Source organism: Colletotrichum abscissum (genome assembly GCF_030869225.1).
Source record: "Colletotrichum abscissum strain IMI 504890 chromosome Unknown Scaffold_15.1, whole genome shotgun sequence".
In the NCBI taxonomy this organism is placed as follows: Eukaryota; Fungi; Ascomycota; class Sordariomycetes; order Glomerellales; family Glomerellaceae; genus Colletotrichum; species Colletotrichum abscissum.
Genome location: NW_026850043.1, coordinates 689,829 through 715,047, shown reverse-complemented (window position 1 = coordinate 715,047; position 25,219 = coordinate 689,829). Strand labels below are relative to the sequence as shown.

At 49.8% G+C, this 25,219-nt stretch overlaps 12 protein-coding genes across 12 annotated transcripts; 6 read left to right on the top strand and 6 right to left on the bottom strand.

The window, feature by feature from the left end:
- Positions 1-676: 676 nt before the first annotated feature.
- On the top strand, positions 677-2,691 carry CABS01_07199 (uncharacterized protein; the record flags this gene model as incomplete). The annotated part of the gene is made up of 8 exons (XM_060540563.1): positions 677-865; positions 1,174-1,390; positions 1,446-1,513; positions 1,585-1,812; positions 1,893-1,981; positions 2,035-2,100; positions 2,159-2,226; positions 2,285-2,691. The coding sequence occupies 8 exons, from the start codon at positions 677-679 to the stop codon at positions 2,689-2,691; spliced, it is 1,332 nt and encodes a 443-aa protein (XP_060403448.1).
- An 80-nt stretch (positions 2,692-2,771) lies between these two features.
- Positions 2,772-3,188, bottom strand: CABS01_07198 (uncharacterized protein; the record flags this gene model as incomplete). Its single annotated transcript, XM_060540562.1, has 1 exon — positions 2,772-3,188. A coding segment is annotated over one exon (417 nt), but the record flags the coding sequence as incomplete, so codon positions are not given.
- A 1-nt stretch (position 3,189) lies between these two features.
- On the bottom strand, positions 3,190-4,142 carry CABS01_07197 (uncharacterized protein; the record flags this gene model as incomplete). The annotated part of the gene is made up of 2 exons (XM_060540561.1): positions 3,190-3,605; positions 3,659-4,142. The coding sequence occupies 2 exons, from the start codon at positions 4,140-4,142 to the stop codon at positions 3,190-3,192; spliced, it is 900 nt and encodes a 299-aa protein (XP_060403446.1).
- A 789-nt stretch (positions 4,143-4,931) lies between these two features.
- Positions 4,932-6,850, top strand: CABS01_07196 (uncharacterized protein; the record flags this gene model as incomplete). Its single annotated transcript, XM_060540560.1, has 8 exons — positions 4,932-5,114; positions 5,168-5,204; positions 5,267-5,349; positions 5,401-5,485; positions 5,541-5,618; positions 5,690-6,298; positions 6,349-6,713; positions 6,767-6,850. 8 exons carry the CDS (start codon positions 4,932-4,934, stop codon positions 6,848-6,850), a joined length of 1,524 nt encoding a protein of 507 aa, XP_060403445.1.
- A 1,538-nt stretch (positions 6,851-8,388) lies between these two features.
- CABS01_07195 (uncharacterized protein) lies at positions 8,389-10,006 on the top strand (the record flags this gene model as incomplete). The annotated part of the gene is made up of 4 exons (XM_060540559.1): positions 8,389-8,673; positions 8,725-9,150; positions 9,200-9,441; positions 9,508-10,006. 4 exons carry the CDS (start codon positions 8,389-8,391, stop codon positions 10,004-10,006), a joined length of 1,452 nt encoding a protein of 483 aa, XP_060403444.1.
- Positions 10,007-10,037: 31 nt separating this feature from the next.
- CABS01_07194 (3-oxoacyl-(acyl-carrier protein) reductase) lies at positions 10,038-10,865 on the bottom strand (the record flags this gene model as incomplete). The annotated part of the gene is made up of 1 exon (XM_060540558.1): positions 10,038-10,865. The coding sequence occupies one exon, from the start codon at positions 10,863-10,865 to the stop codon at positions 10,038-10,040; it is 828 nt and encodes a 275-aa protein (XP_060403443.1).
- A 623-nt stretch (positions 10,866-11,488) lies between these two features.
- On the top strand, positions 11,489-12,798 carry CABS01_07193 (beta-lactamase; the record flags this gene model as incomplete). The annotated part of the gene is made up of 3 exons (XM_060540557.1): positions 11,489-11,582; positions 11,667-12,484; positions 12,538-12,798. 3 exons carry the CDS (start codon positions 11,489-11,491, stop codon positions 12,796-12,798), a joined length of 1,173 nt encoding a protein of 390 aa, XP_060403442.1.
- A 910-nt stretch (positions 12,799-13,708) lies between these two features.
- Positions 13,709-17,181, top strand: CABS01_07192 (uncharacterized protein; the record flags this gene model as incomplete). The annotated part of the gene is made up of 4 exons (XM_060540556.1): positions 13,709-13,856; positions 13,979-14,868; positions 15,242-16,023; positions 16,893-17,181. 4 exons carry the CDS (start codon positions 13,709-13,711, stop codon positions 17,179-17,181), a joined length of 2,109 nt encoding a protein of 702 aa, XP_060403441.1.
- On the bottom strand, positions 16,882-19,630 carry CABS01_07191 (uncharacterized protein; the record flags this gene model as incomplete). The annotated part of the gene is made up of 5 exons (XM_060540555.1): positions 16,882-17,189; positions 17,479-18,133; positions 18,188-18,325; positions 18,410-18,938; positions 19,602-19,630. The coding sequence occupies 5 exons, from the start codon at positions 19,628-19,630 to the stop codon at positions 16,882-16,884; spliced, it is 1,659 nt and encodes a 552-aa protein (XP_060403440.1).
- Positions 19,631-20,476: 846 nt separating this feature from the next.
- CABS01_07190 (uncharacterized protein) lies at positions 20,477-20,788 on the bottom strand (the record flags this gene model as incomplete). The annotated part of the gene is made up of 1 exon (XM_060540554.1): positions 20,477-20,788. One exon carries the CDS (start codon positions 20,786-20,788, stop codon positions 20,477-20,479), a length of 312 nt encoding a protein of 103 aa, XP_060403439.1.
- A 120-nt stretch (positions 20,789-20,908) lies between these two features.
- Positions 20,909-21,130, bottom strand: CABS01_07189 (uncharacterized protein; the record flags this gene model as incomplete). The annotated part of the gene is made up of 1 exon (XM_060540553.1): positions 20,909-21,130. One exon carries the CDS (start codon positions 21,128-21,130, stop codon positions 20,909-20,911), a length of 222 nt encoding a protein of 73 aa, XP_060403438.1.
- Positions 21,131-23,909: 2,779 nt separating this feature from the next.
- CABS01_07188 (longiborneol synthase) lies at positions 23,910-25,107 on the top strand (the record flags this gene model as incomplete). Its single annotated transcript, XM_060540552.1, has 3 exons — positions 23,910-24,218; positions 24,271-24,743; positions 24,792-25,107. The coding sequence occupies 3 exons, from the start codon at positions 23,910-23,912 to the stop codon at positions 25,105-25,107; spliced, it is 1,098 nt and encodes a 365-aa protein (XP_060403437.1).
- Positions 25,108-25,219: the final 112 nt, after the last annotated feature.

Genomic DNA, 25,219 nt, shown 5'->3' with positions numbered 1-25,219 from the left:
GCGGGCAAGCTCCCATTCTTAAGGATAGGTAGTGTAGCTGCCACGTGGGAAGTGAGAATTGGGCAAAAGTCTATTCTATCACTGTGTCGCGACATCTCGTAAACGACACAAAAAGGCCCGCGCTTCCCATGGATCGAGTCATTCCCGAATCTGGACCGAGCCGGGCAACCAAGGTGCCTGTGCCCTTGCGGAGTCGAACATGCCGCTCCACGTCCCGTGGCAACCTGCCGTCTCTTTATGCTCTGGAACGACGGCTACAAACCTTGTCCGAGTCCACGACAGCGTAGCTCGCGTGGGCAGTAATTTGGGCTCGCAATTTTCTAGCTAACAGACAGTCTGACTCAGTGCAGCGAACTTGACGATGAAAATCGTCCGTTTTGAGTTTGGCTTCGCACCGACAACTGCATCGCACAAATGTCTCATCCGCATGCGCCGCCTCCCCGGCAGGCCTGGGTTGCTCCGATCCACATAGCCTCTCGTTTCGCTCGATCTAGACTGCAACCGGCTGTAGCGACAATTAGTGACCTCATAAATAGGGTGGAGCCCCCATCCTTTCAACACGCGCAATGATCTCGTAATCATGGCTAGGCGTTGGTTCTGGGCTTTTTTCCATCACGTTTATGATCACGCCAGGTGGACAGGACGACTTGCCTCAACCCTCAGATGACACGCAGCCATGAGCTGGACCAGACTGCGCATCGCGGTTTGGCTAGCATGCCTCGCCGTAGATGTGATAGCAGCATCCACCTCTATACAACTGACCACAATATCAAATGCAACTTCGCCCGGGGTAACATCACCAGCCCCCCTTGACCCGGCAGCAGCCGCGATGGAGCAGATGGCAGCCTCGTTATCCCCATGTGCAGTAAGACCCCACTGATCTGCTATTCTAAGTGAACGTTAACTCAAGGTAACGTAGTTGAATTGCACAACGAGAGAGGTTGCAAAGTCGCCTTGCAACGCTACCGACTTTACGTGTATTTGCACAAATCGTTTGCTCAACGGAAACATTGGCGCATGTTTGGCACAGCATTGCACTGTGACTGAGTCTCTACGTATGACATCACTTGTTTGGAAGCGGTTTTCTTTCGAAGCCCATCTATCATTTGGTTCAAGTCTACAAGACGTTGCGCATAGATCATGCTGACAGGCGTCTAACTACCAGAGGCACAGAGATACTCGAAAACGTCTTGCAGAGTGCCCGTTCGTCGCAACACGGATCAAGGTCCCATCACATGGACTCTCTTCTCTATTGCGCTGGTGGCTCTAGCTGCTCGACTGATCTCCAAAATTCCTTCTTTGAATCCTGCATTCTCGTTCGGCTGGGACGACTGGCTGATCCTTGCATCTACTCTTGCGCTGATCCCAGCAGACATTGGATCGCAAATTTGTGTGTTCACGAGCTGACATCCTTATTCAACAATCATGACTGACCATATCCGTAGTGATCGGTATAGGTCTGGGGCAGGACATATGGATGGTCTCTCCAGACAACATCACCCAGATTCTCTTGGTAAGGACGGGCCCCAATACCCCATGCTCCCAATCACTGGGGAACTGATAGCATACTGACATAATGTCAAGCTTTTCTTCGTCGAGGAGCTTCTCTACTCATTCGTTGTGGCTGTCACCAAGTTGTCGATCCTCATATTCTACCTACGTCTCTTCGCCGAGACCTGGTTCCGGGTGGTTTGCTATGTTATGTTAGGGGTCACGACGGTCTATGGTATCGGGCAGATACTAGCTATCGTCCTCGTATGCTCCCCAGTGAGCTATAATTGGACGCAATGGGATGGTGAGCATCAAGGAAAGGTATGCGTCTAATGTGGCTTCACCCTGGCCTACTGCCATTCCATTCGGATCACACTGGCTGATTTTGGGATTCCAACTAGTGCGGGAACGTTAATCTCATGGCATTTATCAACGGTGGAGTGAATATTGCCATCGACTTCATTTTGTTCATTTTGCCAGTCACTCAATTGTAAGAAGATGTCAGAGGTTGCTCAGTACTCGATTACTGATCAAAGGATGTAGTATCACTGTCTCGTGGACTCTCAAGAAGAAGATCGGCGTGAGCCTCATATTTTTAGTTGGTTTATCGTAAGTACCGCTATACATAACTCATTATGTATTCTAGGGGTTACTGATTGCCCTATAGGGTGACGGCCTCGAGTGGGATCCGGCTGGCTACATTGGCGAAGTTCGGCGGAACGCAGAATCCAACGTGTGAGTGAGATCTTACAGACTTTTGGAGACCAGAACTGACTTCAGAATTTGCATACAGACGATTACAAAGAACTATCAATTTGGTCGTTGGTTGAGATGCACATGAGTGTCATTTGTGCGTGCATGCCGGGGATGACTTCTTTCATTCGACGAGTGTCACCGCGAATGTATCGCATGAAGCAGTATACGCCTCAGCAGCCAGACAGGAATCAGCCACGAACAGGGCGTTCCGTTGCTCGCCGCATTCAGGACACTTTGGCACGCATCACTACAATCAGGATAACGGGCAATCGCTCGGGTTGGGAGAGCTCACAAGCAACCGTAAAGAGCAGCGGCACGGAGAGTTCAACAACTAGCGACCCAAGATCAAACGCGTACAAAGACTACCTGACTTACGCAACTTATGCGGACGGTCAGGAAGGGGGAACTGAGTTGAACACGTTGAGAAGTAGGGAGGTTACGTAAACTTGTTGCAATGGTCCAGGAAGCGCAGTAGAAAAGTATCTCTATTTTCAAACTCTGTCTCTAACTTAAAACTCAGATGATCATCTAGAAAAGTCGGAACTTGGAAGATCATTGATGCTCCCAAGGCCCGCCGGAGAGGTTGCGATCCCGTCGTAAGTCCAGTTGAATTTCATCCTTTGCATGATAATCTCAGGCGAAACTTTAGCTGCCGCTACTCTTGAGTTCAGCTGAACCTGGGATGCGCGGCTACACCTGGCTTGGTTCCATTGCTTCAGCTTACCGGGCAAATTCTCTTGTGTGAAGTCTGGGTGAACTAGAATTCTGAATGCTTCAGCATCTTCCAAAGCTTGGTTGGCTCCTTGTCCTTGATACGGCACCATAGGGTGGGCTGCATCGCCAATCAAAACAGTCGAATCTTTCGTAAAGGTACTTAAAGGGTCTGCATCACGGAGTTGATATAGTTTGACGTCAGGCAAGGTTCTGGTAATGGTAGTCAGCTTAGCGTTCCTTCATCTCGAAAAAATGATGTAGGGTAGCCCACTTCATGAGTTGTAGAAGCCATGATGGAAAGTCCTTAAAACTCTCAAGCATTTCGTGTACATCGCCATCCTTAGTCCAAGACTCTTCGGTCTGCTGCCGAAGCATACTGTCTGGGACAGCGCAAGCAAAGTTCATGACCTCCATATCGCGACAGGGGTATACAACAACGTTTCGGTTCGACCCGTCCGCCGCAATAAAGGAAGATAGAAAAACGCCGTTTTCATATCTGAGCACATCCGGAATTTCTCCGAGAACATCCGATACTCTGGAACGGCTAACGGTGAACCTGTACAAAGAAAGGTTCGCGGGAGTTGACTCAGCGTAACACGGACCAGCAACAGCTCGACGGACTTTCGAATGAATGCCGTCCGCACCTGGATACTCTTAAGGTTCAGTCATCTTAGTTTAGCACAGCGACTAGACGTACCAATTATGAGATCCGCTTTGATCTCGGACCCATCTTCAAAGATTAAAGCTCGATCTTGAGGGTCAATTCGCACAACGCGAGAATTGTAGATAATCTTGGCAGGACGACCAGATAGAACCAGATCAGGGCTTGTTGCAGCTCGTAGGAGAGCATCTTTGAGATCCTGGCGATGGACCATCCACCACTCGGAACCGAAGTCTTTGACGCAGTCAATCCTTGATTCTTTAATCAAGTTGCCGTTTTGGTCATAACTCCTGAAGCCATTAGATACAACAGCTTTCAGGGACTCTTTAGTAAGTCCAAGTCTGGCGGCCATCTTCGAGCCATTTGGACCTAGCCCGATGGCAGCACCACTTTCTCCCGCTTCTGGATCATTACGCTCGTATATGGTGACATCATGAGCTTCTCGCAAGACACGTGCCGCTGCGAGTCCGGCTATGCCACCGCCGATGATGGCAACTTGAAGGGCCGTGGAACTTGTCATCTTATGTCCAGGCAGTAAAGCTTTTCTCCCAGCAGTCGAAAAGTCCAAGTCAACTCTTCTCAAGGTAAAGAAATCAAGGTAGAATTTGGGTGATAATGGTTTGAAATCTGACTCGGTTGTGTCTTGCCCTCATGTTGACTGGTGTGAAAAGTCGTTCGGCTTTGTAGTTGGCCACGGTTTCTCTCAATCGAAACTGACACAGCTAACACGTATTTCTGGAAGAATTATGACTCGGCTACCGCTTCTAACTCCCGGTAATGAGATAGACTTTCGTGCTATGCCCGTCGCTCTCGGGCGACAGGTGGGTCTCGAGAACACCCGGCTTTCGGAAACCGGAGTCCGGAAAACCCATTAGTATCTGTAGATCTCAACTTCTGTGCGACCAAAAATCTGTGACTACGTTGGTGGGAGTTTGGCATTACTCAAGTCTCGAGACTTGCTCTGTCGGATGTCGGCCGTTTTGCGAAAACGGAAAGCCGGCTTTCTGGATCGATGAAGCAGCTTGAGAAGAGATGTGTGTGCTAAGACCCCACAAGCCCAATCCAATGAGGAGCTACTGATCGCTAATTATGTCTGCAATCTGTTACGCACAGTGGGTTATGGGAGTTTGAGGGGCATAGGGGCTTTTTTCTTCTCGAGACGAAGTCATGTCGTCAATGAATGGTGATGAAAAGGGGCAGTCTCGTCCGGGGCGATATACAAAGGGAGTGTTGCAAGTAGAACTTGGACTTTTACTCTCGTCAACTTTGAATACATCGATCAAATCAGTACTGCCGTATACTTCTAGACATGTTCTCGACTGTTTGGGCCTGGGTCCTTCTATGCGGCGTTGCTGCTGCCCTCGCGTATCGCCGATCAGTTTCGAAGCTGTCTGGAATCCCCTTGGTTGGATTCGAAGTCAAAGACCCTAAACAACGAAAAAGCCAATACATCTTCAATGCTCCCGGTATTGTGCAGACAGGATACGAAAAGGTATGCAGCTTCGAACCTTGTGGTGGATGTTCCGGACTGAATAATTCCGTTAGTTCAAAGACAGAATCTTTGGCGTGGATACAGCAGATGGTACGAGCAATTTCATATTCTCACAACACTCCTTGATTACATGTGCTGACACACTAGGATAGGTGTCAAACTCATCTTTCCGCATCAATATGCGGACGAAATCTCGAAAGAGCCAGGACTTAGCTTCCAAACCTCCCTCGACGAAGTAAGACCGGGAGAGAAATGGAGCCAGGCTTGTCATACTGAGAAAGCTTAGGATTTGTTGATCGATTACACGTACATGGGCGGACTGAAGCAGTTCGCATTGTCTACTTTCAAGCGAGAAATCACACCTCATCTTCGTCAGTTTCCCCTTCAAGATGTTTTCGATGTGGAACTAACTTCCGCTTTTTCTAGCCATGTTCATTCCTGACTTCATTTCACTTATTGACGGTTATATTCACAACGCACTCACTGAATCCGAAGGCGAGTTGCGTATACATTCTCTCCAACTAGCCTAATCTACTTACAACAACACTTGACTAACGTACCTTCATTACCGATAGAATGGACTTCGGTCAACATCTATCCGAAAATGCTTCGTATGCTCGGCATACTAACAGCAAGAGTCATGATTGACAGTGATGCCCCTCACAATGAGACTTGGGTCGCTCTGACCACCGAGTATCTGCATGCTGGGGTAAGGCACGCGCATGCTTTGAAGTTCTGGCCCCCAATGCTAAGGCCGGTCGTTCATCGATTTGTGCCAGGATACGCTGAGGTTCAGAGGCAACTCAACCTCGGAAGGTCTATAGTTGTCGACGCTATCCGCAAAATTGATGAGCGAGAGAAGAACGGCGTATTAGAGCGTCAGCCGACGAGTGTGCTTTACCATATGTCTCGCAAGGCACCAGGTGCTTCTTCCGCGGTCATTGACATGCATCTCAAGGAGCAGCTGAATCTTGCTGTGGGAGGAATACACACCACCTCCGCCGTGCTCACCCAGACGATTTTCGAGCTTTCGGCACATCCAGAGTATATCCCAAAATTGAGGAAAGAGGTGATTGATACTTTGGTCAAATTCAATGGGGAATTCTCGAAAGCTGCTTTGTGGGACATGCACAAGTTGGACAGTTTCATTCGCGAGACTCATCGCCTGAACTCGCCGAACCTCAGTATGTCATTCATTGATTGTTAGCCGTGAGTGGATCTAACTATATCTTAGCAACTTTACAGAGACGCGCTACCCAAGATGTTACTCTCTCAGACGGTACCTTCATCCCGAGTGGTACAAAGCTCGAGTTTCCGACGTTCGCCATACACCGTGATAGTGAGTTCTTCGTTGACGCTACTGAGTTCGACGGATTCAGATTCTTGAAATTGCGTCAAGATGACAAAGATGGCGGAAAGCATCACTATGTCAGCGCTCGCAGAGATATGTTGGGCTGGGGTTTTGGCAAGACGGCATGTCCTGGGCGATTCTTAGCCGATATCGAGATAAAGCTGATTGTCGCGTTCATCCTGATGAACTACGATATCAAGAACCCGGATGGCCAAGGCAGACACGCGCATGTTCATTTTGAGAATCAGGTTTGCAATTCTATTGCTCAAGACTACATCGGCAATGACTGACATACGAGCAGGTTTTCCCTGACCCCGTCAACCCAGTGCTTATGAAGAAGATTCTGCGTGAGGACATTGACGAAAATGGTCATGTGAGAAAGTAAAACAAGGAAATTCACGTGAATTCGCCGGATCAGAGACAGATGATCAACCTTCCTTGATATGGGTATTCTAGTTACTTTCTATTTTGAAAATTGGAAAGTCAGCAATCGGCAGACACCTTTATCCTTATTGTGTGTATGCCTCTGCATCGAGTAATATCTCCTAGTAATAAAAGTAGCATATGGACCCTTTCCAGTGATCTTTGTGTTGCCCTGGTCCCCAATAGAGCTGTACTTGGCAATCATTGTCCACAATGTCACAGCTTGTGGTCAAGATCTGGGTGCGACATGACCTGGAAATAAGTAATGGTGTTCATCCCACCGGCATCGGTGGCCGAACCCACGCGCCCGAGATCCCCATCAACATGGGTCGCTCGGATGTTTCCATCCCGATCGATGACAGCTTCAATTAGCTAGAGGTCTCCGTCCGAAGTCCGTCCGGGTGTTGAAGTGTTGGCTCCAACCACCGGTACTGACTTCCGGCCAGGCTGCCCTACTCCCTCATCCCTTCGCCATCCCTCTGCCTTGTTCACACCCCTTTCGGACACAATATTCCGAACTGGAACAACTGCGAATCTTCATGGTCAGCACTGTTATGATGAACTTGATTTGCTGCATAGTAAAGTATGGCCTTTCAAATCGGGACGATCAACGCTGCTGCGCCGAGGAATCGTGCCGTAAGTAGTCCCACCTTTCTGCTGGTGAAGAAGTACCGCATACTAATCCAGGCCTAGTGTGACTTTTGCTTCGAAAAGAAGGTAAGCATTTGCTGCGCCTCTATCGAAGTATTATAATTTGAATCTTCATGTTATACTGACCTCGTTCAAAAGATCAAGTGCGACAGAGAGGATCCTTGTGCCAATTGTCGAGCGGCCTCCGTGGATTGTTTACGCAGACGGCCTAAGAGAAGAATTAGACATGCAGCTTATGTGAGGTGCGTTTCCCAATCTTCTACTAGGCCACAAGAGTCTGAATTCGACGACACTAATTGACACATGGAAATGATGTAGAAATAATTCGTTTGCTATCACATCAACTCGGAGGAACCCTTCGTCGCCAAGAATAACGCCTCGCAGCCCACAAGCTGCTCCCCAACAATTACATGGCAACTCTTCAGTTCTTGAACAACGTTCAGAGCCAAAATTTCACGATGATGGAAACGTGCCAGGGGAGACACCTGCTTCTCAGAATAGCAAGCAAAAGTCAACTTGTTCCTCCACCACTGAAACGGGACCAGCTGCTGCACAAGCTCACAGTCATATCGGATCGGAGCTGGAGTCCCGCCTAGGGCTAGATGCAGGAAAACGAGAAGTTCTCAGAGCAGCTCTGGCGTTTTCAAAGCAGGCGTCCCAGCAGCTAAGCGTCATTGCGTACGAAGAGGATTCTTCGGAAACCTTTGATATATTCAGCGAAACATCTTATCCAACAGCCGAAAGTCTTTATCTGATCCTTTCAAGTCAGAAACCTCCTTTTCTTATGTCTTGTCGAATAGTGCTGATAGAATTCAAGGTCCTCGAAAAAGTGTCGGCCAGTCTTTTACAATGGACATCGGGTCTGTCATTTCTGAAGAAACGCTTGAGCGTCAAGCCCTTGAACTGATTGAAAAGTCTGTAAATGGTGCGACGCGTGTTCATTACATAGTGACTGTGAACTTCTTTGTCTGGATGTATCTAGGAGCCTCCAACTATCATACGACAGGATCTATTATGGCCCAGCATATTCTGAAGAGGCGCCAACAGTATGAGAAGAACTTACAAGCAGCTTTATGCCGTATAGGCGTTCTAGACCAGCCAAGCTTGCCACTGCTTCAAGCACTGCTTTCCGGTGTGAGTATTGCGCGACTCGTTCTGTTGAATTATTCATGCTGAGACTTTCAGGCCATGTTTATGCTCCTCTCGGGGAAATTGGAGATGTGTTGGCAGTTGAGTGTGTCAGCATCGAGAGTATGCATGGCCTTGGGTGGACCTCGCCGGATCAGCTCTCAGACCATGGCTGCCCATGAGCTGCGAGAAACTCGGTATACTTTATCGATCTGCTACATGTTTGATAGAGCGCTGGCTCTGAGCATGAACCGCTGCCTGTCTCTGCCCGAATTCGACATGAACCCTGCGGAACTGGTGCCACCAGACGCAAAGAAGCCATATACTTCACTCATTCAAGTCTTTCTGCAATTGGCCGAGGTTCAATCCGAAATTGTTCACCACATGGAGATCAAGAACAGGAAAGCACGAGAAGATGTTGAAACAATCCAAACATTGCAAGGAAAGATGTGGAAAATAAAAGAAACGATCAGAGAGGTGGGGGTAATTGAGTACATGAAATAGGCAGAGAGCTTTTACTGATTGAGGATAGTGTCAAAAGCAGCCCTTGCATACCGAGGAAAAGTATCTTCAGGCCGAGTGGATGGGCGTAGATTTTGTCTATCATTCCGTCATGACATCGGTTGTCAAGCTCCACCCGTACCTAATCGATGATGCTGGTTTACACCAGCAATTGCTTGGTTACGCTCGCACATCTCTTAGTTCCCTATCTGAGATGTTGAGCATCGCTAAAACTTTGGTGGATTTTCACCTGTTTCGGGTTTCAGTTTCGTGGTAAGTCCATCTTCTAAGTTCAAGTTTCCATCGAAAAGACGTAATCGTTGACAGCTGACTGCTTAGGCTTATTTTGTTATATCCCGTTTACCCCTTTTTCGTCATTTTCACCCACACAGTCAACACCTCGAGTCTTCAAGATTACAGCTTGATGACTCAGGTTACAACAAGCCTCCAGGAGTTTGCTGGCCATAATCCAGCTTTGATGGGAGTCCAAAAGCTTTTCGAGGAATTCGTTAAACTCTGCAAGCCTATCTTTGAGGTGAACAGGTCGATCGATGTCACTTCCCCAACAGTCCCAGTAACAGCAAATTTGCCGCCGCAAAAGACTACGCTGCACACACACCATGATAGGGTTTCTCAAGGTCTCTCGGGCCCTTCTGAGATAGGGCCCTTCACATCATTGGTACAGGATGCACTATCTATCCCGGTAGCAGGGGAACATGTAGCCAGCGGGATCACATTCCCTGACTTGAGCACTCTGGAGGAGAACGAGTTGCTAGCAGAGCTATACAGCACACATCCATCAATAGGCTGGATAGATGGCAATTGGTCAATATCGTAAACTTTTAAAGATTGAGTTGTAAAGGTTGAGGTCAATCAAGAAACATTCCTCCAGAGACATTCAAACTAGCACCATTGATCCAGCTTGCTCTCTCCTCCGCCAAAAACGCAACTGCAAAAGCGACATCTTCAGGCAACCCAATCCATCCATCCACAGGGGTCCTGGCATCGAATATCTGCGTCAGAAAGGCGCCGCCAGTTCTCTGCAATTCTCCAAGGAACTGTGGCGATTTGATGATACCAGGAGACACTGCGTTCACCGTACATCCGTAGGTAGGTGGTAACTCTTTTGCCAGACAACGGGTAAGAGTCGCAATCGCACCCTTGCTGGTGGCATATGCCAATTGTTGAACCTCAGGGTCTGTCGATACAGCAGAAGTGATGTTGATAATCCTACCGCCGCCACCCTCCGACTTGGGTGGGAGGTGCGGTAACGCTGCCTGACACACCAAGAATGGCCCGCGGACGTTGGTTGACATTGACGCATCCCACAAGTCGACGGTTGTGTCTTCTACTTTAGCAAGTGTTGCTTTAGCTGCGTTGTTGACGATGATGTCGATCTTCCCAAATTGGTCGACGGCGGCTTGCACAAGATGAGAGGGGCCGCTCGTGGTCGAAATGTCTGCTTCCACGGCAATCCAAGGGCTCGTCAGGCTTTCCCCAAGATCGCGCGCGGCGCGTTCCAACTCGGGCCAACCGTAGTTGATGACCACCGAAGCCCCTCGGGCTGAGAGTTCTCTAATAATGGCAGCTCCAATGCCGGACGAAGAGCCCGTCACTAGGGCTACCTTGCCCGCGAGCGCATTGGGGACGGCGTCTTTAGGGGGGTTGATTCGTTTGCGACTTGCAATAGCTTCCATGGTCGAATTGTCCAGTCTGATGATCAATTATTTTAACATAACAGGTTTATTGTCTTCCAGAGCAGGTATCTATTCAAAAACGTGAGGAGATATATTAGACACCATAGGCGCTTTCAACCTTCGCCTAAATTACTGGTCGTCAGATCTTGAGTGGGCCGGGGCATTCAGCACTGCTTCGAGTCGGACCACGTTCGCAGCCGGAAGTTGCACGGCGTTCAAAGAAACAAACGTCCGAAACCCATAACCACTGCGTAATACTACCTTATGATGAGATGCTTTCCGTCTGGTTGCCTAGGTACTCATGTTGGTGTCGATGAATCATGCCGAAACATGGGTCATTCATGGTTCGGATTTCGGCCGGAAACCAGTGTTGCCAGCTTCCGGTCTTCCGGCCCGTGCGACTGTGTTGCTTTGGATTTCTGCCAACAACGACAAGGAAGAAATGTGACGCATGAGTCCAGGATGTTACTGTATCAGCTAAAGACTCCTAGCTGGCCGATACTCATCGGCAGAGAGAACGTCAGTAATCGCCTTGGCTTCACTCAAGGGGTCGAATGAAATCCTCGTGTTAGGTTGAAACGTGAACCATTGCGGCAGCACATCAGAGGAGCCTATTAACAAAAATGTCGACATCTTTTCAAAATCAGGCTGTAGCAGAAACACATCCGGATGCTGATGGTGTCACTGGCCTGGCCGTGTTCGCGACCGATTCATCAGGTGTGTCTTCGTGCGATATAGTGGTTTCCAGAGTCCAGGCTTTCAGGACCAATCGATGTGAGGAGATTGCTAACATTCGCTAAGGGCATCAACTCATCGAGGAGTATTTTGGCCGAAGCAGCACCATCAAGTCCGACAAAATCGGAAAGGATAGTGTATTCTGGATCTATTCGATCACGAAAACAATTACAGCGATTGCTGCTTTGCAGTGCGTGGAGCGAGGCCAGATCAAACTAGACGACGAGGTTTACGATGTTCTTCCTGAACTCGAAGACTTTCAAGTCCTTGGCCATGATCAAGCGGGCAACGTGACACTTCACCCACACAAGGAGAAGATCACTCTTCGCCATCTGCTTTCTCATACTAGTGGCATTGGTGTGGACGTCTTTGATCCGAGGCTTCAGGCCTGGCGGATGTCTCGTGGAGAACATCCGCAAGCCTTTTCGGGGGACTCAAAGAAGGCATACACCATCCCTCTCCTCTTCGAGCCAGGCCATGGTTGGGCTTATGGAGGAGGCGTCGAGTGGGCCGGGATCCTAGTCGAGAGACTGAACAAGATGAAGCTCGGCGAATACATGAAGACCAACATCTTCGAGCCTCTGGAAATGACCAGTACAACATTCCATCCTGACAGAGATTCTACAATCAAGGAGAGACTGGTTGAGACGAGTACGAGAATCTCGGATGGCACACTCGTGCCCATGGAAGGCCCTTACCCCGCTGTCACGGAGGACGACAGTGGAGCTATGGGCCTCGTCTCGAGTGTACCGGACATCACCAAGTTGACAACTGACCTTCTTCAAACTAAGCCGATGATTCTCGGCGAAGAGTCTTTGAAGGAGTTGTTCTCGCCACAGTTCAGCGCCGACTCGTCATCCGCTGGGATGCTCGCTTATGGTGCAGTAAGTCTGCCATGAAATCATCACGTCGAGATGAGATACTAACAAATTTCAAGATCATGTACGGCCGGCTGACTGGAGAGGAGTATGATCCTTCAAAGGTTGGTCAAGCTCCAGGAGCTTACTTCATCAAGGATGACACTAGAATCCTGCCCGGCGGGACACTCTTCATGACAGGAATTCCGAACCTGGTCTGGTTTGTGAACCGCGAGAAGGGAATAGGCGGCTTCTACGCGAGCGCTATCATGCCGCCCGATGACGCCAAGAGCACAAAGTTGATACAAGGGTTTCTCGAGGATGTTTTCAGCGGAAAATAAGAGTCAATAATACCATTTCGTTGCGTTCAGATCCTCCAGGCAGCCACGATGTACATGTATCAAGATCTTGTGCAGCGTATTGAAATTATGCAGTAATTTTCTCTGAGAGTGCGAGAAGATCGGCGCGCCGTTCATTTCAACCCCTGGATTCAGCTGCTGGTTAGCGCCATCAGAAGACCCTTGCTGGCATCACCGCAGATCAGCTAGTGTTCCTCGAATTGGCCTTTATTGGTTAAGACTCGGATGAAAGACACATCCCGAGGAAGCAAAAGAAAGCCCAGGATGCAGCCTTCTTGTTTCCCATACTGACTCTTTCTGCTCTAGCTTCTGAACCAAAACCACCGGGTGAGCCGAGGAGGCACCGCTATCACACAAAAGACCCATGATTCCAGGTGTGCTGGTCACACTAATCGAATGATCACTAATACACATATATCGCAGTGAGATGCTCTCAAGTCAGCAACGGGGATAGTTCGCCATATTGCAAAGATATTGTGCATGCCCATGCCCATTGTAACAGAATGCAGACTCAGATTGGATGTCATCCTTGGTTAGCATCTGTATAAACCTCCTACATGCACCACAAACTGAAGAACGCGCCAAATTTGGCGAGTCATGTCCCGGGAGAACATTGCTGGGTGCAACAATCCTCAAGATCCATACTCAATTTGACGTCACTAGTACGAGCAGCAGCACTATTCATCCGACTCGAACTAGTCCCGATCTTCCCTAGATTTATGGCTATACCCAAAAGATGTTCCCTTTGTTCGGGAGCTAACGCCAGAACCTAGGTCCCCGCAGACGCTCCATGCTTGCCCTCCCTTCAGTGTGTCCCTTCTCTGCCCATTCCGTCAGAAATTCTCCATCACGAAAGGAACATCACAGCCAGAAGCACTTGAAGTAGATCAAAATGGCCGAAACGACAACATTACCACATATCTCAAGCCTAGTTCAGCCTGCAATACGAACAGTGGTGTCTAGCGAGGACAACTGGAAGGGCAAGACGAGCCCTGCGGAGAGACGGAAGATCCAGAACAGGCTCAATCAGCGAACGTGGAGTAAGCCGCGCACCCACCTCATGCAACCTGCTTACGCCCGCCTTTGATTGCCCATCATTTGATGGAATTTTCGACCACATCTCGTCCAGTGACATCTGCTTACTCGTCTACTTTCGCGACAGGACAACGAAGAAAAGCTGAGAAGCAACAACAGCGCCAGGCGACGACCCGACAGTCCGGTACGGACGAAAGGAAACCCTCGTCCCTTCCCTCGTTCAGCAGCAGCCTGTCGCCGCCATCCTCCATCGTAGCAAGCTCGAAGTGGGCAGCAGCATTACCAGCCGCCTCCGTGGCCAATGATAATGGCACGACGACCTACGTGACGGTGGGAATGTCTCGGCAGGGCCTATGCAAGTCGAAAACGACCTCGCAGAGAAGCGCCAAGTATATGACGCTGATGGCCTTGAAGTACATCGGACGGCAACGACAAATTGCAGACATTCGAGACGAGGACTTGGACGACATATATCAGCTGTTCCTACAGCACGCGCATGAGAGTAGAAGGAGCCCGAACCCGGATCCAATGTCGGATTCACTAATACCGCTTGTGCAATTCAATTTGTTCCGCGGCTTGATGGAGAACATGAGAACGTTGGGTATCACTATGCCCATGATCTGTGACGATGACTGCGTGTCTCCCTTTGGAAGCGACCCTATGTACAATGCCAACACCGCTTGGAATGTCCCGTACTTTTTGAAGCCGACGGAGACGCAGCTGACAACTATACACCACCCCTGGCTTGACTTTTTGCCCCTACCGAGGATGCGGGATAACTTGATCAAGGCTGGGGATGATTGGGATGACGAGGCGCTGTGTCTAGACATGGTAGGGGACGGAGATGCGCCATCTGGAAAAGGAGGCATGATACTGTGGGGAGAACCATGGGATCCCAATAGCTGGGAGGTCACAGAGGACTTTGTCGAGAAGTGGCGGTGGATCCTTGAAGGCTGCGAGGAGATTATCAGGTCTTCTAATTACTGGAGGGCAAAACGAGGCGAAAAGAGGATGAGGGTGAGAATATGAAGACCAAGTTGCTCCCATGGCCATAACTACATCAGCGCCATGTTCCACGATTGATTGACTCTTTGGATCCAGGTGCCTGTGAGTTGGCCGCGCCATTGGCAGTAGTTACAATCAGGTAGAATGAGACAAGGCGTCCGACCAATCCTTGACTTTCCACGAGGCGCTTGCAGATGATCCGGCAAGCCGGTGACGCGAAGGCCGGGCGGCATTGAGCTCACTCCGCCCGATGCACCACGCGCTAGAGCCATCTTGCCAACTACATGTCCACAATCCCCTGTAATCCTCCATGCAGTCCTTGGTTCGACTCAGCTTCGGGAGGTGGGGGACCAGTCGCCAGTTTTATCAGTATTCCTCGCTCCAGCATCGAGGTCAGCAAAGAATCAGAACTATCTCCAAAGACGGCATTGCTGCCCATGCCGATCCATCAAGAGCACCACAGCGGCGGGTATTCTCCGAGTCCTTGACTGCCAGGGTATTGCCGACCTCCCAGGAAACAATAGCGAGCCATCTGCGCAATTGCGACATTGACAAATGGGGCTGGGTGATATACCGCACCACATATGGTGACGATGAAGCTTGGGAACGTTGCAAAGAGATCATCACCTACCGTACGCGCCGCAACATCGCAGACTCGGATGCACCAGGCATTGCAAAGAACCTGGAGTTGACTTTTTTTGACGACAAATTCTTGTTTGATGGGGCCTCAAAGCATCAGCTCCGATCGCATTTTCGCACTTGGTCCCTGGACGCATTTCAATCGGAGAACCCAAGAACACAAGATGTGAGCGGAGACCTAGGATATTGGATACAAGGTTGTGGCGTCCCTCGATATGTGTACTTCTTCCAGGTAGACCTGGAGTCCCTCCGGAGTATCGTGTTCGAGGCGCCTCAACCGCCTGACTACGATCTTGACTGCGAGAGCCACATCAACTTCATCGACGCCTACTGGAAACCGACAAGAGAATGGGCCGGAATGCTACGACATACAAAGCAAGACGAGATCGATGCTTTCGAGACCGCTCATGAGCCTATCGAGGGGTGCGGAGAGGAGAACGTCGGATGGATGAAGGTGTCTACTGAGACGATGGGTTCCGACTGGTATGAGGTATGGCTTGGCAGTATCGGCGGCGATGCCAGCACTTGGTATGTTTTCTACCAACGCCCGCCCGGGAAGGTGTACTGGTAAGAAAGCTGTGAAGAGCTTCGCGAATTCCTTACAACAACCGCAACGTCATCCAGTCTTGTGTACTAGGTAGCGATGAGCACGCTCCGGTAGCAGAACCATCTTCAAAGAACGGTCCATAAATGACAGGGGTCGGCGCCAAGGCGACGAGCTCATCCAAACGCCGCTTCCCTACATCTTAGGGGGCTTAGGTCGAGGGGGGGGAACCTGACAATACACCTCAATCTCATTCTCAACTTCCTCATGCTCATGAAGACGCTCGCAAGATGAGCTTTCTTTCCAGGCTCTTGCTAAATCTGAATACTCTATGCTGCCAATGTACGATCACAGCTCGCTCGCTCAATAGGGTGTCTCATTCGCATTGACGATTTCTACCTGTTCGTCGTCTCTCACCAGCCCTTGGCGGCTACCGCTACGTAGCAAACGACGCGAAAGGTTCTAAGCCCAGGATGGACATACTCTACGAGTCTGAGCTACTAAGAGACGAGACCCAGGACTTTGACAAATGGGGCTGAGTGTTCTACAGGTGTACATACAACGATGATGACGCTTGGGCTCGCTTCAAAGACATCATCAACGATACATCCCGACAAGCCAGATTCTTGACAAGATGAAGTAGACGTTCTTAGAGGACAAAAAAACGATTTGATGGCGCTTCCATGGCTACGTTGCGCTCTCATTTCTACGAATGGGTAAAGCAACCAGCACAGGCAGAGAGTTCATCAGAGAAACCGCCCCGAGAGTCCAGCTCTCCCAGCTTAGAGAGCAGTTCTGACATAACGATGCATAATGAATATTTCGTGCAAGTCGACGAATTATCATTGCGCAGCTTCGTGTACAAGGAGCTGCCGTCGGCCGAAGCGAACCTCTACGTCCGTGGACACATCAACCTGGTGAACGCAGACTGGCATCACGCGCGTCTGGAGGATTACCACGGAGAGAATATATGTGTCATCGAAGAACACTTCAGCTTCCCAGCCTTCGAGGGATGCACCGGGGAGAACGTCGGCTGGATGAGGCTGGTAGTGAGTGAAGTTGGTCCATCTACCTTTCAGAGGATCGCTCATCTGTGTTACATCGTTCCTAAGAGACCTCCCGAAATCGTGTACGGCGTGTAGAGTGGGTGCTATGTAGTGTCCAAGGGTGTATGGAACGTATGTGGAAAACATCGTTGCTCATTATTGTGTACTCGTGTTTTCTTCGTTCAACCAAGCTCCCGCACGTATAGAAGTTGAGATGCCCAGGTGCGTGGATGATGTGGTCTCCATACATACAGACTCCAACGCCGTTTCGATGGGAATCATAACACCAATCCTACTCTGCGATGGCCGTCTAATCCTTGGCACCATCTGTTTCGAACCAACCCTGTTGGTACATCGCCATCCCAAAGCCTGACGCCTGGCTTACCGCCATACACTTGTCCATGATCCACATCTTCGTGTCTTTGTCGGCAAAAGCCGACTTGAGCACGGCTATCATAGGCCAGAACATACACCAAGCATTGAATCCAACGCCCTGTATGGTACAGGCTGAATCTCTGCCATCGAATCCGAATACAATACGGATTTGCTCGCAAACTTGCTCCATCGCCGTCAGTCCATGAGGGAGGTTGACGAGCGTCTTCAACTCTTCACGCGTCGGTTCTCCAAGAGCAATTGATAAGCTTAGAATGTACTCGATGAGGTGTAGTCTGATGGTGAGGTAAAGACCTTTCGCTATCGCATCGCTTGCGTCCGATTTACGGCCCAACAAGTGGTTGAAAGAGTTCAGGTCTTCGTCGACAGCGCCGTCAGGTCCGGGTTTATTCCGGGGCCCAGGGGATAAGATTCTGTAGTTCGCGGCTGCTTCTATGTCGCGTATGATGTCGATACCTATCTGGAAGATCTCTGTTACGTGGCTGACGGATGCTCGTTCGATATCTGCCGATGATAGCACGTGCTGGATCATGTGTTTGTAGTCGATAGCTCGAACGAGCAGCGGTTCAACCATGCCGTCTTTCGCCCATGCTGCTTGTTTCAAGCCGACTAGAACTGGTGATCGACCTTCCTGGCCGATGAATATTTCGAGCATCTGAGGTAGATTAGTGACCGGCCGTGACTAGCTTGTCATTACAAGAATACTTACCCCCAGGTGAACCACAAACGCAAGTAGGCCCTTATCGAGTGATGTGGCAACACCCTGTTCTGCTCGATACCTCAAGAGTGCGAGAGAACCTCGACAATGCGATGTTATCTTCCTTGGTGATGTATCCGGTACTATTGCCTTGAAGTATGTTAGGGTCTCACGTCGAAAGATTCATCCTCATCGGTGTACGTCTCCTTCACCAGCCTCCCTCAGTTTACTTACCTCGAAGAGGCCGAGAGTGAGTAATGCGACAACAACCGAGTCGTCTTGCGCTGTCGAGTTATCCTTCAGTGCGCCGCCAATCTTGCTAATCGCCTTGCCATAGTGTTGCCGCGCTTGAGCCATCAAGCCTGCCTGGCACATTTGTAAAGAGGAGCTGGCTAATGCCGTGGCTTTGAGAGCCTCCTGCAAAACAGGCGATGAGGCAGCCGACGACTTCATGCTGGGGAAGAGGTTGAACAAAGCGACCTCGCCTCCGGATGCATAGTTGGAGTAAAAGTGGTTAAGTGAGATGAGCTCGGAATCGACTTGAAAGGCTTTCGGTACGGTCCGCAGCCTCCTCTGAATTTCCTCTTCCTCTACTGAGTCCGGAGAGGTTCCCTCTTCGTCGACTTCCAAAATTGATGACGCTGGGTCAAATGCGCCTCTTTCCTTCAGTCGTTTGGCGACCCTAACCTGGACCTGGTGAGCCGCCGATGCGTTCTGCTGGCGATGCACAACGGCCCACGGATCCGCGTAACCCGGACACGCCCTCCCGAGACTCGTACAGCGGTTACATGAGGGCTTTCGGAGATCGCACTGGCAGCTCGCGTTAGATTCAATTCACTTCAAAGAACCGGCTCAAGAGTCGGCAGTAGGTGTTCGGAGTCTGAGTACTTTGACTTTGCGCGCCTTGCAGGCGAAGCAGCTCGCTGACGGGCGACATCCCATCGTATCCGTCGGCTCCGGTCCTCTGTGGGCGATGAACCCCTGGTGTGATCCCGACCCCCCCACCACTTCTGCGAAAAGATGGAACGTTAAGCCAGCTCTGCGGTGAGCTCAATCTGACATTGGTTTGATGAGTGGGAGCTCGTGGGATACCGACGATGGCGACGGCTTCTTCGGTCCTTCGGGAACGCGGCTTCGTTCACCTTTTTGAACAGGCGATCGCTTGCTGGTCGTTGGCTGAGCATAAAGGAGAGACAGCTAATTAGGGCGCGGCCTGGCGTCTATCGAGGCTAGCTGTTCCCTGATCCGAGGCACCGGGCGTGCGGGGGCCACCTCTCGAGGATTTTAACTTTCAGCAAATGGCTCCAACACGCAACGAAGGAGGGAATCCGTAACTGGGAGACTGGGTGGCTGGACAGTGACGACAGCGTTAGCCAGGCAAACGGGGGTGATGGTGGTGGCGTCGAGTCATTTGGGAATTTCTCACGCCTTGAACGTATCCCAGCTGGCGCCCATTGAACCCGGAAGCTTTGCAACAGGACTGAATCGTGTTTGATGACGTGGTCAAAGCGCCGAAACCTAAACCATTGTCTTCCGGACAGTCAATGGCGGGATTCCTGTCCGAGGGATGGTATTGCACAGGTTCCTGAGGTTCATTCAAGCTTTTACAACGCGTGGGACTTCCCATTGTTGATGAGACCATGGGACCAGAGGGCTGCTCCACGCCTACGAGACTCTCACATAGTGAATTACGTAGTGAAGGGATCCCAGGTTGGGTGGTTGCTGAGGAATCCCTTGGCACCCAAGCTCTCTCGTCCGGAAAGATTGGACAGATCGGGTCAAGCTTCGGGCCCCTGAATATCAAGGGATTTGTAGCCTCGGCCTGCCAGAAATAGCATTCGTCCCGAAACTCTGAATAAGTTCATTCACTGACTGCACGATGGCCGTTGAGTATCTCGCTCAGGTCGAGACCGTCCTTTCGAGTGGATCAAGCACACCCTGGCTGACGTCCTCGAGGTCACCCACACTCTTGGAACACGCACATCAGACATTTTGGGAACCATTCACTTGGCGAGCCAGATGTTAAGAGTCCGGTTAAAGATGGCAATGACTGAGACGTGTCAGAAGAGCTCTGAGATGAACGCTTATTCCGACTTCACGCGTTCGAGGTGGCACACGATTCAGGCATGGCTTGGGACGACCCTTGGTTCGATAAGGCATCAGGATATGTAAAGGCGAGATCATTGATGACAATATCTCATGTAATTGATTCAGACGTACTGTCATTAATGCTACTGTCAGCTCCGGTGTGGTGTAGAGCCTTCTCGGCCGAGTGCTTGCCGATAGACTTCCGGGTTCGGTCTAAGACACCGAACGATCCTCTCGACGCCGTTTCCTCTCCTCTTGTTTGCGCTGAACGTAATATGAGACCATGCTCTCCAAGTCGTCCTCCCATGGATGAGTTCCTCCCTCGGACTTGACATTGGCGAGACCCCAGTCAAACAGAATCGTGTTAATCTCGCTGAGACAGTCGGCTTCTGTAATACCCCCATTTCTCTCCGGAATGACTATATCTCCGTGTTCTTTCCTTAGTCCATGAATTTCATCCTTGAGATGTTTTCTTGCCGCTTTTCTCTCTTCGGCTTGAAGTAGCTGGACCTTGGTAACCTCCATTCGCCGGCGAATGCGTCCGCTGGCGGGGAGGTTTCGCTCGTCTGGTGTGACAGACTCCTCACTGCTGCTGGTTGATGAAAGTTTGCTGAATGAATTGCGTGTAGTGTGTGATATGGCTGCTTAGAGCCTGAGATCATCTTTGAGATCATGTTGGAAAGTCTCGAGTTCGGTGTCGTGAGCTTGTCTAAGCTCAGCCAAGAGCGTGCGATGGAGCGTTTCCAGCACGCGACGCTGGATACTATAAGCTGCCACTGCTATTTTGATGTCGTAGGTGGTTGGCATCTTCTCATTCATTGAGTCATCGTGATCAGATCTTGCAAAGGTCTTCTTGAGACACAACATTGGCTTGGATATGCTGAGCGACTTCTTTAATATGATGTTATTGTTTCTGAACTTGATGCGAGTATTCATGAATCCGCCCATGAAACGATCTGGAGTGTCTAGTGTTCAATTGTCTCAGGCAACGAGAAACAAACTTGATAGGGTATCACAGTGCTGGAGGACAGAAAATGCAGGAGGAAAGGCTCTGGTCTTACCCTCAATTGTGCAACTATCTCCGAAGCTCCATAGGAAGACTGGTTCGATATCATGGTCGAAAGGGTGGATCTTTTCAAAAGTGTTCATATTCAAGAGCCTCTTTGGTCCCCAGCCTAATGCTACTCACGGTTCTACGAAAGCCAATGGTACAGATATTTTGCCAGAAACAGTACTATCACGCTTGCAATGGCGTAGCTGATCAAAAATTTGCAGTCCCAAGCTCATCATTGCATGGCGTTCTAGACTGCTTTGGACAGAACTTCGGCCCAGACTTGATACCCCCTCTCGTTCAGATGAACATGGTCTACCAGACACTCCTCCATATCAACCAAGGGCGGCTCTAGGAACTCTATTTGGTTTACTTCATCCTCTTGAAATTGTCGAATAAGCTCAACATAGCTCTCATTCGCTTTCACAATCAGCTCTTCCCTGATATCCTTCCTCCTGAAGACGGGTTGAAGAAAGGGGACTGGGTAGGTTGACGAAAGGTGTAGGCGTTGCGCCGGCTCCGGTGCCCTCCGATGCGGACTAGGTTACGGTTACTTATGCATCTCGGCCTACACTGTACAAGTACTTAGCCCTAGTCACTCCGTTACTAACTCTCACGATACTTCTTCTCAGACATAAAGTTAAATATATCAACGTATAGGGCGAGCTAATCATATTCACCTATGTTATCGCCTTTAGAAGCAGGGTACGTCGCCTCGATTCGCGCCCGCTGTTAGAAGAGGAGTGCGCTGCCGTGGGTCGCATCACTGGTTGGTCTGAAGGTTGGGCAGATTAGTACGCTACGTACGGTGGTGATTGGATGGCCGCCTTCCGCCGTTGCTATACCTCGACGCTTGTTTATTTCTGTTAAGACTGTTGTTGGAGCCCTTTACGCCCGTTAGAGAGTACTGGCTTTCTTCCTAGCCTATTTTGGTAGAAGCGCCAGTTTATTCAGGCTTAGGAACCCCGCTAACGCCAGACTTAATAGTTCTAACAGTTATGATTTGGCATACCCCGGACGGAATAAGGGCGGTAGATAATATGCCGGAGCGCTTCCCCGGCGCAACACACCTCCTCGTGATTGAGAAGAGCTAAACGAGAACCGAGCGAGTCGGCCCAAGATTATTTCGTATAGTGACGCATAATATCGCCTGGATGGCATCTTCAGCCTAGCCAGATCCCACAACGTGAACATTGAACTCCGCCAGTGCGTTCACGGGCGTGAGAACGAACCTCGCACAAACTCAATTCGACCGCGATTTTTTCGCGGGCCAGCAATGATGTACCTTGTTGCTGACGTGGCTACTGTAATCCCGCGGTGGGCCCTTTTTCTATTCTGAGGAGATCGTGGATACCGTAGAGCGCCTCCGAAACATCAAGAAGAGTTAGGCGAGACGGAAGCTATGGTACTCTATAAGGCTATCTAACTGGTATATGCTAATAGCGCTGCGATATAGTCAGATAAAAGACGGCACGAACATGCTTCGGGGCTAGCAAGACGTACGTCGTGATAGTAACTGAGCGGCCGTTGACGATGATCCTGTCGACATCAGAAGTAACTCTATACAGAGGTAAGAAACTCTACTATCTATGACGAAGACTCGCCCAATTACGCTATCGCGGTAACTACTCGTATATGTCGGTTATCTGCACGCGTGGGCTGTTGACTACGGCGTCTACTTCCTGTAACATGCCGATGGATCCTCATCTTGCCCCTTCAAGGTCCTATACACTGAGACCCCAGAACCCTAATCGTGGCGTGTTGAAGACAGGGTGCTCCAATGCAACTTTAATGGTTTGCTAGAGGAGTAATGCAGAATCTAGTTCCGTGGCTGCATCTGTCGATGAAAAGCTACGTTTCGCTCCGTCATCAATGAAGGCATGATAGCTTTTTTGAAAGGAATAGTCAGGCCATGCAATTACGGTCCAGGGGGTTAGATGCCCCCTCCCCCCCATCCCCATTTCTTCACCAGAATCAACAAAATCGCGGCTATCAAATGTTATTACATCTAACTATAGAGAATAGCTGCAATTATTGACAGTTTTATTTCCAAATTTCAAATGATCGAAACATCATTCAAGTATCTTTTGCTCCATTTTTGTCACATGCTAGGTCTGGATGATTGCTTCTACAGGTGCAGCTAGGTGACTTAACCGGAGGTGAAGTCACTGCTTTCCTTGACTTAGACCATGTTAAGACACGCAGATGCAGGGTGACTACGTGTGACTAGGCGGCATTTCCATACCGAATTGGAAAGGTTTCGCGATTGTCGCTAGACCAGACAATATCAGGAAACGAGGAACCGCTAAACCTCCCTGACCTACCTTAGAGGGGCGGGATCTTGAGCAGAAGTTGCACGATATGTAGACATGTTAAGACGTCCATCGAAAAGGTTTCCAGCATATTGAAATAGATAGAAGTGCCCGTTAGCATCTACATCGGCTTTCTCATATAAAGCCAACATTCCTCCGTCAAACAACACCAATGTCACACAGATCAACGCTCTTCTTATAGACGAACTAGCTCTAACTCCCCACTTCTCTTTCTCTTTCTCACATCACTCTCATTCATAAGGTCAACTACTTTTCATTCATAATGTCTTGTACAAAGGCCGGTGCCCGGGCCATGTGGCGGCAGCTCTCCAGTCCCTTGAATAGGGTCTTCCAAAAACACGTCAGACAAGAAGATGACCTCGCTGACCAGCCAAAGCGCTTGGCTGCCCTTGTTGCCCCCATTTGTTCTCAAATGCTAGAACAGTTAAACTATCCGGGTGCCCCACAGCTGGAAGGTGAAGCTGTTGAGGTACTCTTGGCGTACATGTACAATAGGGCTGTGAAGATTGGAGTTCCTCTTGATACTCACATCTCTGCGAAGGGGTTTCGTCTGGGTTATGCTGAAGGATTGGTTTGTTGAGTTCCATTGTTGTTCTTTGCAATGTGATTCTAACATCAGTCAGCTCGCCCATCCCAGGCATCCGGTTGAAGTCCAGGGATACGTCGGACTCTTCACCTGGCTTGTCGTTCAGTACGACGATATCGTAGGGCAAAACAACCAGATGGTGGAGGAGGCGCTCCTTTTTCATGAAAGATTGTTCCGAGGCGAGCCCCAGCCAAACTACTTACTTGAGGGAATTGCCGGACTTCTTCGCGAAGCCCGCGACCACTTCGACACCGTCTTAGCGAACATGCTCCAGATCTCGGTGCTCAAATTCCTGACAAGTAATTTATTGGAACGACACAGCGGTTTCCAACACATGTCTGTCACGCCGGCAGGGCAAAAGTTCCCAGACTTTTATCGAGACATGTCGGGCATGGACCAGGCCTATGCTGTGTTCTGCTATCCCAAAGCGCTATACCCGGATGTGGGAGCCTTTCTAGAGGCAATCCCAGACATGGCTAATTTTATTAATATATCTAACGACGTCTTGTCGTAAGTAAGGTGCGCTATTAGTCCGAGCAAGCTGCTGACGTTCTCCAGTTTCTACAAGGAAGAGCTAAGCGGAGACACGAGAAACTATGTTCATAACCGCGCCACGTGTACTAGCAAGCCAGTGATGACTGTGGTAGCGGAAGTAAACCGAGAGTCGATAGCATCAGCAAGGCGGGTTGAGAAGATCCTTAAGGGAAGAGGCATATACGAACAGTCCTGGAACGATAGTGTCAGGGGCTATATGGCGATGCATACGACCAACCCCCGATACAAGTTGACCGATCTAGGAATCGGCGAGGAGCACCCACTTGCTCCATTCGAACATAGAATCGGCCAATTGTTTGAGCAAATGAGCCGAAAGTAATGAGTACGTCGTAATCCGAGAATTTTCTGAGTCGTAGCGAAACCGCGTCAGTAACGATGTGTTTTGACCGTGACAAATTGATGGTGGGCCTGATGTCAGAGGGCTGGGTTCG